Below are 12,884 nucleotides of genomic sequence, written 5' to 3'. Positions count from 1 at the left end.
CCAGTTCGGTCTGTAGTTTAGTTAATGGCATTGTACCAGTGTTACTTTCCTAGTTTGATCACTGAACTATGGGAATGTACAGTGTTAACACTAGGGGCAGCTGGGTGAAGGGTATACAGAGAATTCGGTACTCTCTGCAGCTTTTCTGTACATCTAAAATTATTTCAAAATTAAAGCATTTTTTAAATTTAGGAAAATATATATAAAATCTGGATTAGGCCATGTAAATAGTATCTGTCTCATTGTATAGATGAGAAAATTGAGAGCAAAGGGGGTTACATGACAAGCTCTAAATTACACAGTCAATACCAGAAGTCTGGGATTTTTTCCAGTGCATCACCCACCCTCAGCACTCCAGTGCTGCCACCATTTTCCCTCCCTGATGCCATAAGAGCTGGGGCCAATGCCTGGACCAGAGCTGAAGTTAGAATTGGATCCTACTGGCAATCCTCCAGATGCAGAATGTCTTGGCTCTTTAGGAAAACTTCATTAAATGCCAAAAGAAAAAGGTTGGAATTTTAAGGTTATTCCTTAAGTGGGAAAAAGCCAGAGAGATCCTTTTCTATCCTGGGTCATGCAGCAGTAAGTTAAATACTAATGGCAGGTACTGAATTGGCCACAGAGAGGAATACCTGGGCAGAATGCAGGTCACAGTTGAGCTGGGGCCAATGCCTGGACCAGAGCTGAAGTTAGAATTGGATCCTACTGGCAATCCTCCAAATGCAGAATGTCTTGGCTCTTTAGGAAAACTTCATTAAATGCCAAAAGAAAAAGGTTGGAATTTTAAGGTTATTCCTTAAGTGAGAAAAACAGCCAGAGAGATCCTTTTCTATCCTGGGTCATGCAGCAGTAAGTTAAATACTAATGGCAGGTACTGAATTGACCACAGAGAGGAATACTTGGGCAGAGTGCAGGTCACAGTTATTTCCCCAAAGTCATGATTTAACCCTTTTATTGATATAATTCACATACCATACACTTCACCCAACTTAAAGTGTTCAAATCACTGACTTTTGTATATTTTGTACAGAGTTGGGTACCCATCACCACAATCAATTTTAGAACATTTTCAGTACCCTAAAAAGAACCTCTTATTCCCCAACTTCCTCCAGCCCTCAGCAACCTCCGGTCTACTTTCTGTCTCTATAGATTTGCCTATTCTGAACATTTCATATAAATGGAATCAAACAACATGTGGTCTTTAGTGTTGGCTTCTTTCACATAACAATGTTTTTAAAGCTCGTCCATGTGATAGCATGTATCAGTAATTCATTCCTTTGTATTGCCAGATTGTATGGCCGTACCACATTTCATTTGTGCATTCGTTGGTTGAGAGACATTTGGGATGTTTCCACTTTGTGGCTGTTGTGGATAATGCTGCTGTGAACATGATATACAAGTTTCTGTGTGAACATAAGTTTTCATTTTTCTCGGGTATATACCTAGGAGTGGAATTGCTGGGTCATGTGGTAACTCTATGTTTAGCCCTTTGAGGAATTGCCAGACTGTTTTCCAAAGTGTCTGCACCATTCCCACTAGCAGTGCATGAGGGTTCCAATTTCTCCACGTGCTCACCAACACTTGTTTTTATTGTCTATTTTAGCCATCCTAGTGGGTGTGAGGTGGTGTCTCGTGTTTTTGATTTGCATTTCCCTGATGGCTAAGCATGTTGAGTATCTCAAAGTCATTTTTAACATCCATTGCCCTCAGGCCAGCAGTCCCTTCTGAGATTCCCAGATGTGTTCAGCACTGGTGGCCCCTCCTTGTGAGATCACTGTGCCTAAAAACTTACAAGCATGGGTACTATCCCAAAAGCTTTAGGCCCTGGGGCTCTAGAGCCATGCTCCTTTTCAGGAGCCTGAATCCAGGTGTGGGGGGCTGAAGAGTAGAGTCTTGTGTGCTTGTAACAGGGATCTTACTTAGAAGAACCCAGCAGCCATTCATGACGCCTTGTGCCTCTTCCTCTCCCAGGAGGTCCCGATGGTTCCTGTGATTCCAGCTTTGGTAGCAGCATCAGTGTCTTCACCCCACCCAGGTAAGTGATTTGTTCCAGCCAGAGGTGTTTGTGGACAGCAAGCAACCTAGATCCCCCATGCATGCAGGAGACTGCAGCAAAGACCCCAAGCAAACTCTGCTCAGGGCACCCTCGTACACACAGGAGGTGCTCGAAGGGGAAATCTGAAGGACACCGGGCAAGCCTACCCCACCCAGTTCTGAAGGACTGAGCCATTTGGGGAGGGATTAGCAGCTGCTAGAGGTTGGTGAATGCAAGTTGTAAAAGTACAGCTAATACATGGTAACCATAGTGAGACACTTGCAGATGCCTTTGCCCTGCACCTTTAGCTTGTCCCAGATAATGTGGGGCTGATGAGGATGACAAGGGGAAGGCTGCTCAAGGACAGTCGGGAGCACAGGTAGTAACTGAGTCCAAGAGCGCAGATGGACTGTGGGCATGGGAACCACCCTCTCCCATGCTCCCAGGTTGGCTGTAGTAGCGCAGCCTTCCACCTGGGGGCAGTGCAGGCCAAGCAGAGAAGTAATTCCCCTCTTTGCCAACTCCCCGCATACCCCCTGCTGAGTGATGGGATTCCCTGGGGAGGGAATGTCCCATTTCTGTTCTGTCTGAGTCCCCTGGATGCTACCCATGTCACTTTTTCTTTGGGTAGCATTGGCATCTGTGGGGCTGGAATGGGTGCCTATTCTCCTGTAGGGGGTTTCTTCCCTCTGAACTTGACATTGAACCTGGGCCCTAGGGGAGCCCGTCACTCGTGAAGAGAAAATGTGCGTTCAGCCCCATGGTTCTCTTCTCCCCAGACCCTCAGGATCTTTCCTCCATTTATATCATTTTTGAATTTATTCTCAATTCTGAAGACACTGAGCATGTTTTCCAAGTATGCAAGCACAGATCATAAATACATACCTCTAGGACCACACCCACATTGGTCGAGCAGGTCATTCACTCATTTTCAATTGGTTTCATTTCCAGAGCATCTGCCTGTGTTCATCCTACAGGTTCCAAGATAAAGAGAGTCCCTGAATGTGTCCCTGACCTCAAGGTCCTCTAGCGGGGAAGCAGGGGAGTAGCCGGGAAGTTACCAAAAAGTGGGTGATTGCTGTGAGGGGGAAGTTTGCAGGAAGGGGGGTGATCGCCCTACAGAGGATGTTGGGGGACAAGTCATGGTACCCAAGCTGAGGCTTGCTGAGAATAGTGGCTAATGCTGGTGACCACTCAGCAAGTATTTCCTAAGCCAGTCTTGTGCTCAGTCCTTTGTGTTGAGGCATCTAGAGTTTGCTTATGTTTAAATCCCGTGGAGTCAGTAGCATTATCCCCAATTTAGGGATGAGGAGGGATGGGAGAACAGGGAGCTGCTGGGTAGAGAGAGGATTGTGGGGGGCGGGTGGGCACAGACCAGCTAGGGAGCCACCACAGCCGTCCCGGTAAGAAGGGGTGGAGGCTGAGACTGAGGAGGCAGCGGCAGAGGTAGACGCTGGATGGACTTGAGATCTGTTTCAAAGGTAGAATTGACAGGATTTGCTGGTGGCTGGGCTCGAAGAGACAGGAGAGAGGTGAGGGAAAGAACAACTTCTAGATGTTGCTTGAGCCAAACTGAGGGGCTATCCTGGTCTCGTTTCCAAGCTAGGGCTGGAAGGAAGAGCAGGTGTGGGTCGGGCAGTTGAGAGCTCGGTTCCGGGTGGCTCTGAGCATCCCCAGGAGAGGGAAAGAAGGCAGGTTTGGGTACTGGATTCTGGAACTCAGGAAAGGTCTGGATGGAGATACAAGAGACTGCTGTGTCCTGCAAAGGATTCGGATTTTGTCCCAGAGGCAGTGGGAGTCAGAGTTATAAGTGGGAATGGCAGGATCAGATCTGGGATTTAGAAGCCTCCCTCTGGCAGCCAAAAAGCCCGTTGTAGACAAGTCACTATAACCTCGGTGACAGAGATTGTCAGCTCCAAGGGACTGGCAGTGGAGATGGGGGGAGATCTAGGAGGAGGCAGAGAGGGGGCATGGCTGATAGACTGGGGGGATGGGCACAACTCTCCCTGCCTCGCCTTGGAGACTGCACTACCATGTGCTGGGGTGGCCTACAGGAGGCCTCAGTTCCTGTGCTACGGCCAGGAACCACTTAACTGGAACCAGGGTTTGGGTTTATACCTGTCCTTCAGGAGCCAATGCTGAATCCTACCCTTTTAAAATAAAAAACCAAACAAGAACAGATTACCTGGTGCTTCCTGACTCTTGGGGAATGGAGGTTTCATGGGGGCAGCTGCACAGCCTAAGTCACTAGCTATGCTGGAGAGCGGACAGCGTTTATAGTTGGGAGACCAGAGCCAGGGTACCTGGGCCTAGGCCCCACGCCTGCTTCCTCCAGTTGGTGCTGCCAAAGAGAGACTGAGCTTGACAAGATGGCATCTTCCAAGGTCACCAGAAGTCAAAACCAACCCTGCAAGTTCCCAGGTGCATTGCTTGCCTGGGGCACCACCCACAGTCACCAGTTTCCCTCAGTTCAGGCCAATCATGGGCAATGGCCAGACTGGGGACTCCACCATTGGTAGAAAGGCAGAAAACTGCCACCTGTGGTGGTGGTCCTGAGCCTCCTAGTGGTCATTGACCCCAGGACAACCTGATGAAAGCCGTGGACCTCCTTCCCGGAAAAAGGCACATCCACACAAAATTCTGAATCCACGTTCAGGGTTTTAGGGATCTCCTGGGAGGCAATTTTTATACCCCAGAATTTTAAAAAGTAGATTCTCCACTTAAACACAGGGAGAATGAACTGACTAAACTCAAGAGCATAAGCCTCCTCTCCCTTCCTCATCTCCCTTCTTTTCCCAGAATGCTGGGAAAGCCCCACTTGGCCCCAGGCTTAGCCACAGGGGAGAGCCACCTGGAAAAGCAGGGTGACAAAGTCACCTTAGGTCTGGGTTGACAGCTGAGGTGGAGCTCCAGGTAGAAGAGTCTGGGATCCCTTGTTCTTCAGAACACAGGAGATACATGGGAAGTTAAAAACTGGATTCCCCAGGGAAGGGCGGAAAGAGAAGAAACCAGGATGGAGGCAGCTGCCTGCCCGCAGCCAAGGAGAGGGTTGAGAGAGAGGAATCTCCAACACCACGTGTCTGTACGCTGGGCACGTCCCTTATCTCTCTGCACACTTTGAGTTTGGGATCCAACTCCCTGGGTTCACATCCTGCTTCTACCATGCCTGCAGTGGCCTTAGATTCTCCCTGCCTCAGCTTGCTCATCTGTAAACTGGGTGTAATGATGGCACCGACCTCATAGGAGAATGGGACTTGAATGAAAGTACATAAAGAGCATAGGACAGTGTCTGGCACACACAAAGCACTCCCTACACTTTAGCTACAATTGTTATTATTACAAGAACCTGGTTATTATCTCCATTTTACAAATGAGGAAACAGACCCAGAGAGGCTAACTTCTTACCCAAAGTCATTCAGCTAATTGGTGACCAAGTTGGAGTTCAAGCTAGGCCTAATTCCCGAGCCTGTGCATTTAACTTTATTAGTCGCAGTTGGAGAGTTTCTGAAGTTTTGCACATTGGCCTCCCTGAATCGTCTGACACCGGTTCTCAAAAGTTGGAGAATGTTAGAAAATGCTGTCAGCTCACTGTTGGTGAATGTTGCTATATGAACTGTTCCACTCGGACGCCCCAAGCCTTGCCAAGAGTCATGGTGTCTTCAGTGACATTCAGTACATTTCTTCTGGTGTAGTTGGCCACCCTGTACGTAAGCAAGCAGAAAGATCTAGAAATCAGTGCTTCCCAACTTTTAGCATCTGCTGATTAAAAAAATGTATGATGATATTATATTTTAAAAAAGCAACTTCAAATTCAGGAAAAACTCTACTTCCAATTTGATTAGAGAAGTGACATGAGTACCACAAAAAGTTAGACATTACAGAAATAAAGTGCTGTCTCCCAGAGGGAACGACTGGAGCTTATTATTTATTGGTAGTATCAGAAGCATTATTCAGTAAATCTGTATTCTAATAGCCACAGCAGCGCCATGCATTTGGACATTGTAGTACATGTACATCCAAGATATTCGTTGTAAGATGCTTTATGAGAACGTGCTTGGCGAAAATGGAGTTTTGCAGACACATGTATTCTAATAGCCACAGCAGCGCCATGCATTTGGACATTGTAGTACATGTACATCCAAGACATTCGTTGTAAGATGCTTTATGAGAACGTGCTTGGCGAAAATGGAGTTTTGCAGACACATTGAAATAACTCAGAAGCCCCCCAAGTGACTCGTCTAGACTTTTTGGAACCAATACAGAAATGTATTTTAAACTGGAGGTGAGGGAAACCAAGGCAGAGGGTGCCACATCGGAGGCTCCAGACCAGCAGCTGGGAGCTAAGCACATCATACAGCGTGCCCCCCTCGAAGGAACCCAGAGCGCCAGCCCCCCCGCTGAGCATGCGCAGAGCTCCGCGCCGCCGCCACAAGCCCCATCCAGCAGAACCACTGAAAGCCACCTGGTAAAGGGCTGGTGGGACCATGATCCTTCCTTTTCCAGGCACTAAGATCAGTCTCCCTGGTGCCAGCAAAGTACACAGACCCGGGGAGGGTGTGTCCAGCCGAAGGACTGAGTTCTGATGCATGGCCTCATGGCCGGGGACAGGACCACGCTGTCTGGACCTGGGTTTGCTCATCTGCATTAAAGGATGGGCTACATGAACAGTTACGAAGTTCTTGGTTGGTCAAGGCTAACAGCCGCTTCCCCAGCAGTCTGAAAAAGCCCACAGCTGGGGAGGTTTGCTCTCATGGCATTTGCTGTGGGGAAAGTCATAGGATGTCAATGTACAAAACGCTGCTGGTTCACACAGCAGCTCCAAGAAATCCTGCTTTTGTTATTTGGCCGTGACATGACACCACCTGAAAGATGACGCCACAGGCTGGCAGAAGCATCTCAGGACTGCTATGAGTTAAGGAGCTCGGCTTGCAGAGGGACTGTCCAGCCCCACGTCTTGGTGCCCTATTTAGGCTGCTTGGGTTTGGAGTGTGCCCCACACAGGTCAGCCTCGGGCTTCCCCAGTGTCCTCTTCCTCCCCACGTGGAGACTTTGTCTACCCTTCCAACAGGAAAATACACTGAAGAATGTGCATGATACCCTCCTTCTGCCACCAGCTGGGCTGCCAGGGCTGCCCTGGCCAGAGGGGCAGTCCACACAGGGGCTGCCCTTCTGCTACCCCCACGGGAGACTGTGGAAAGTGACGCCACCGTGCACTCCCCCGAGCTGCTGACCATTAGCAGGCAGGGCTGTGTGGTGGGAGAGACCATTCTAGAGTCAGACTGCTCAGATTCACATCACAGGCTGCACCACTGCCTGGCTGTATGACCTTGGGCAGGTCCCTTCATGTCTCTGTGCTTCAATTAGCTCATCTCCATAGTGGAAATAACATAAGTAACAGGGTTTCTGAGAGGATCACATGAGGCTGTGCAGGTAATGTGCTCCTCCGTGGAGTGCTCATATCACTTAGTGCCTTGGCCCTCTCGCGTTATCAGAGCCATGTGGCCCCCTGAGGTTCATCTGCACTGCTGGGACTGCCCTGCGGGTGGGGTGGGGGTTCTGGCCATAGCACTGCCTTTCTCCCCACCAGCAGCTCCAGGGCAAGCCGTTGCTAGGCCTGTGTAGTCCTGAGTCCCTGAGGCAAGTAAAAACAAGGCTTTCCTCCCAAGGGGCTATTTCAGATAAGCATGTGGTTGTGATTTGCCAGTCACAGGGTACCCGGGACACCTGAGCCCCATGTGACAGCCCGAACACCCTGCAGCTCCTGCTGGAAAGGGACTCAGGGCAGACCTTGGGGCCCACAGGGTTGGGAAAGAACAGGCCAGGTGGGAGGTGGCTTCCGTTCATTTACCTGCTTTGCAGAAGGCCTTGGGCTGTGGGCGGCATCTCTTCTACCACCAAGACACAAGCGTCTTTAACCAGGGGATTCTACAGGCCCCAGGAGAACAGCTAAAGGGAACACATTGGAAGAAGACACAGGAAGCCAGCATGGATGGGAAAAGTAAGCTTGGAAGTAAGACAGTCAGTGCTGGCCATCAGCGGAGGGAGAAGAGCATCTAGGAAGTGGTCAGATGGCGGCCACAAGGCTGCCAAGCCCCTAAAGCTTGGCTGGTGTGAGCGGAGCTGCACTGGGAGTGTCAGATGCACACTGGGCTCCAAAGGCCGAGGACACAAAGAACATCAAATATCATGGTAGTAATCTTCATACTGATTTTATGCTGAAATCATATTTTGGATCTATTGGGTTAATTAAAATATTAAAATTAACTTTGCCTGTTTCTTTTTCCTTTTTAATTTAAAACTAGAAAATGTAAAATTACATCTGTGGCTCACGTTTTATTTCTGTTGGCCAGCAAGCTGTGAGGCTGATTAAGAGACTGATCGAGAGCCCAAGTTTACACCCTGGACTCGTCTGTCTGTGCTTTAATTTCCCCATCTGACTTATCACTAAAGGATTTAGACATTTTGATATCCACAGAAGACACCAGGAACTTCCAGTCATGTGACTCCTGGGGATGTTGCAGTGGCTGCACCACCCCGAGGCTCAGTTATGGGCCCCATCACTGTCCCACACCCAGATCCTCTGGCCACCAAAGGATAGACATGCCCACTCTTGTCCCTGGAGCAGGCACCATGGAGATCATCAGCCCACATTAAACAGCAATTCTGCTTAGCCAGTACAGAGCTCAGAATTGCACTCTTTAGGAATCACATCGAGTGAGCCTCCGAGATGCTACAGGCAAACAAGGAAGGCACAGCCATCGAGTTCCTGATGCAAATGAATAATTCAGCAGCCTGGAAATGCCACAAAAAATTGTCTGGTCGAGGCAGGCGACTGAACCACCCTGCCCCAGTCGTTGGGAAATGCAGCCCCTGGCCCGCACCTGTCATGTGGCCTTTTGGCAAATGCAGTGCAGTGCATCAGAAGGAAGGGAGCCCCTCTCTGACCTCCTAAGGTTCTGTCCCTGCTGTGTCTCCCCACCAACCCCCTGAAAATCCCAGCATCTGCTGGGAGCAGTGCTTTGGGCAGAGAGCTAACTCAGTCTCCCAGCAGCACCCATCCTCCTCCTCCGGGCTGCTTAGCGTCACTTTTCCCTGACTGGAGACCAGCGAGGCTTTAGTCCGTGGAAGCCAGGAGTCTTCCTTCCTCTGCCCGACTGGAGCAAAGGCATGTTCTGTATAATCTCAGTTTCTCACAGGCAGAGGCTCTATTGCCTCTTTCCCGACCCAAAAGAACACATCTTGGTCTCAGAGGCTACTATCAAGGCTTGGCTACTCAGCCAGGTCCCATATGCTCTGGAGTATGGTGCGGGGACAAGCCATGACCACTGCACATTCTTCGGCTGCCTCTTGGATATCAAGAGGTGTTGCAGGGTGTTCCCCTGTACTGTCCGGACGGGACGTAGTGGTTTCATCTTATCAACAAAGGACCCACATTTAATGGGGCCCATCGAGCTGGTGGGTGCCAGCTCAATAACGTTGGTGAGGTTTTCTCTTCCTACATGGGCCAGACTGGTGCTGGGGAAAGAAAAGGGGGAGGGACCGGGACGTAGTGGTTTCATCTTATCAACAAAGGACCCACATTTAATGGGGCCCATCGAGCTGCTGGGTGCCAGCTCAATAACGTTGGTGAGGTTTTCTCTTCCTACATGGGCCAGACTGGTGCTGGGGAAAGAAAAGGGGGAGGGAGTCGGAGCCCAGCAGACTGGGAGTCCTCCCAGTGCAGTTAGCATAGCTCCAAGCAGCATGCTCCGAACTCCTGTGAAGAGGGAGGAAGAGAACAGGCTTTCCTCGAACCCCCAGCTGGGCTGTGCATTGGGAGACGCATCCCTGAGACACCCAGGGTGTGTGCCATCTGCTCAGGCCTGCCCGCCGAGCCCCCAGGGCAGTGGGTAGAAGTGTGTGATTCAGCGTGTGTGGGCCCGGGTGGTGCTGAGTCTGTACAAGGTGGTTATGGCTGGTTTGAGCACAGCTCTCCCTCCTGGTCTTGCCCACAGCACTGAAAGGGCTCCAGTGACCCTTCACCTCGATGGGATAGTGCAGGTCCTGAACTGCCACCTCAGTGACATGGCCATCGGGATGATGACCAGGATTGCAGTTCTGAAGTGGCTTTACCACCTCTACATCAAGACTCCCCGGAAGGTGAGCCCCCAGGCCCATCCCCCAGTAGACCCCTCCAAGCCAGGGGGCTTCCTCCAGGTCTGCCTTGGTTTTTGAGGGACTGCCCATGCTTGGTAAGCTTTAGGTCATTGCAGTTCTGGAGAGACCCTGGCAAGCAGAGGAGTGACAGATGCCATGAGGAGCCCTTGGTGTCGTGGCAGGGAGGGAGGTGATCCGGCAGAGCAGTGGGACCCTGCACAGAGCCCAGCGCTGGGGCAAGGGGAGAGCTCATGGGTGTCCTGCTTCTCTGCAGATGTTCCGGCACACAGACAGCCTCTTCCCCATCCTACTTCAGACACTATCGGATGAATCCGACGAGGTAAGTCCCTACCACCACCCTTCCCTGCAGAACAGCAGCAGTAGAGAGGGTACAAGAATGAAGTGATCCGTGTAACATGCTGAGCACCCAGTGAGCGTTCCTCATATTATTCATTTCAGCGGGACTCCATTTTGACCTCTAATTTGAAATTGGACCCTTAAGTTTTGCTTTGTTGGGGTCACCAAGAGCTGCTGGTGCAAAAGGGAGAGGCTGTGCCATGTGCTGGGCAGCAGGGTTGGCCCCTATGAGGGGACCGGGGTGCAGAGGCTGGCCTGCGTGTGCAGGGCCCAGTTCACCTGTCATCTGGGGGAGGTTCTCTGGCTGTGCACTTCAGCATTCTGGTGCATGGAGTCAGGGCAGGGTGGTTCTTTTCCAGGGCTGCCCTGCCTCCCAGCAAGGGGCAGGATTTGCAGCTGGGTGTGGCCCTTTGCAAGAGCAGCATCCCCCCATCCCTCCATGTATGTCCAATGCTAACCATCTGAGCCTTGGCTCATCTCTCCTTCCCTGTCTGGGCTCTAGGGCAGCTATGGGCAAAGGGCAGAGTTGGGTGTCACTGAGGAGTAGGTTGCCCACACTGCCTAGTGGACAAGGGCTGGGGGCAGGGAAAAAGGGGCATGAAACATCACTCACCACCGCTCCCTGTAGAGGGAGGCAGCTCAGTCTTCCCCGGGCTGGTGCCAGGCCTGGGTGGGGACCCGGGCATCTATACAGCAGCCTGAATTTGCTTTCCTAAACCTGGGCTGCAGAGAGAAGCAGACAGCCAGGTATCAGCCTCTGGGTCATCTGAGGCTCTTAGCATTGCCAGAAAAATCCAGGACAGATGGTCTGAGAGTGTGCCCTCGGCCCCTCCTGCCTGCCCACCCCACATACACACACGCACACCCTCTCTCTCTACGTACCACCCGCTGCAGTGCAAAGCCCAGGTGGACATGGCCCAGTTCTGCCTGCGAGCTAGGAGTGACTCACTGTAGTCACGGCCCTCATTTCCACACAAAAAGCAAGAGAAGAACTTTGCTGATTGGTTCCTTTCCTAGGACTTCAGTGGAAGCAGCTGAGTTTTCAGTCCTTTAAATGGAGTTGTTTAATCCCATCCAGCTTTCTTTGCTTGAAATTGGTTTTTGTGTATGTGTGCATTTAAAGGGAGCAGGAGGAGATGCAGTCCATTAAACAGCTCTGTTCAGGTGGCGGCTGTGGAAACTCAATTTGCTGAAGTGCCAAATGTTGTCAGGGCTCTGGGGCACATCTTGTTTGCCTCGGATGGGGAGAGGATTGAGGCTGCTCTTGGGGACAGTAGAGGACAGTTGGGGGGTGCTGTAACAGGAGCAAGGAGTCCCTGCTTCCCCATCTCTAGAGGAGGAATTTGGGGACCTTGGTAATCAGCGGTGAGCCCTGATTCTGCCACGTCCTGGTTCTTCACCAGAATCACATTCCTAAGTGTCCCTGCCCAGTCTCTTTGGGGACATACTCTGTACTTAGCGGTAGGAATACAGCCATGAACAAGACAAAGCCCCTCTTCTTCTGGAGCTTCCTTCCTAGGGTATCTCGTAAGTGTTCTCTGTTGGGTTTTTTCAAATATTTCCAAATACAACCCTGATCTCAAAAATGGAGTTCCCTGGGATTCAAGACCATGGACACCTATTCAGTAAAATAGGACCACAGCCAGACTGCTGGGTCCCTCTTGAAGGTTTCACTAACAGAACTTAACCTCAGCACTCCCTGTGAAGGTTCTCACATCCAGCATGGTGGCCTCGCAGCACAGGTTAGCTTGGATGATTCGTACTTGTGGGAAGTCATTACCGTGCAAGCAACTGTGCTAGACCCTCCACTCGCAGTAGCTACAGACCCCTCATGAGAGTTCTCCTGGGGGGAGTGCTGGGGTTTCTATTGTGCAGTTCAGAAAACAAAGGCCTGGGGAGGTCAAGGAACTTGCACACAGCTGGGAAGCAGTGGAGCCCAAACTGAAAGCCAGATCTGTTTGACCCCGAAGCCTGTCCTCTCCATGGCTTAACCACCATGCCCATGTTCACCCAGCACGGTGTTCAACACCCACATCAGAAGCAGCAGGGAGGTGGGGAGCTTGGGTTTACTTGTACTGTCATCCTCTCATCTCCTTGTGATTTTGCCAGGAAAAGGTTTTCTGGCCTTTTTCTCTTGTTCCGTGATTTCTTGAGAAAGATTCTTGATTTGGTGTGGAAAGGTGTGTGTATTTCGAAAAACCTCCCCCTTCAGTTTGTCCCTGTCCACTTTCCTTAGTGATTTGTAGAAGCTCTTTGTATATTTGGGACATTCCATTTGCCATCTGTATCATAAATGTCTTTCCCTCCCAGTACGACTGTGATAAACCCACAAACCCCTCCCTCTTGCTGACAGCCA

General features: G+C 50.7%; 1 protein-coding gene across 1 annotated transcript in view; it reads left to right on the top strand.

Annotated features, from left to right (window-relative positions):
* VAC14 (Vac14 homolog (S. cerevisiae)) overlaps nucleotides 1-12,884 on the top strand; it is a 119,366-nt gene that overhangs the window by 34,699 nt on the left and 71,783 nt on the right. The window contains exons 10-12 of the mRNA XM_008569718.1: nucleotides 1,972-2,035; nucleotides 10,030-10,174; nucleotides 10,446-10,511. Of these exons, the coding sequence (XP_008567940.1) occupies nucleotides 1,972-2,035; nucleotides 10,030-10,174; nucleotides 10,446-10,511 (275 nt within the window). The remainder of the gene's footprint in view (nucleotides 1-1,971; nucleotides 2,036-10,029; nucleotides 10,175-10,445; nucleotides 10,512-12,884) is intronic.

This window comes from Galeopterus variegatus, unplaced genomic scaffold, assembly GCF_000696425.1.
Source record: "Galeopterus variegatus unplaced genomic scaffold, G_variegatus-3.0.2 Scaffold525, whole genome shotgun sequence".
NCBI classification, from domain to species: domain Eukaryota; kingdom Metazoa; phylum Chordata; class Mammalia; order Dermoptera; family Cynocephalidae; genus Galeopterus; species Galeopterus variegatus.
The sequence above is the reverse complement of the archived record's forward strand: the minus strand, read 5'-3'. Positions and strand labels throughout refer to the sequence as shown.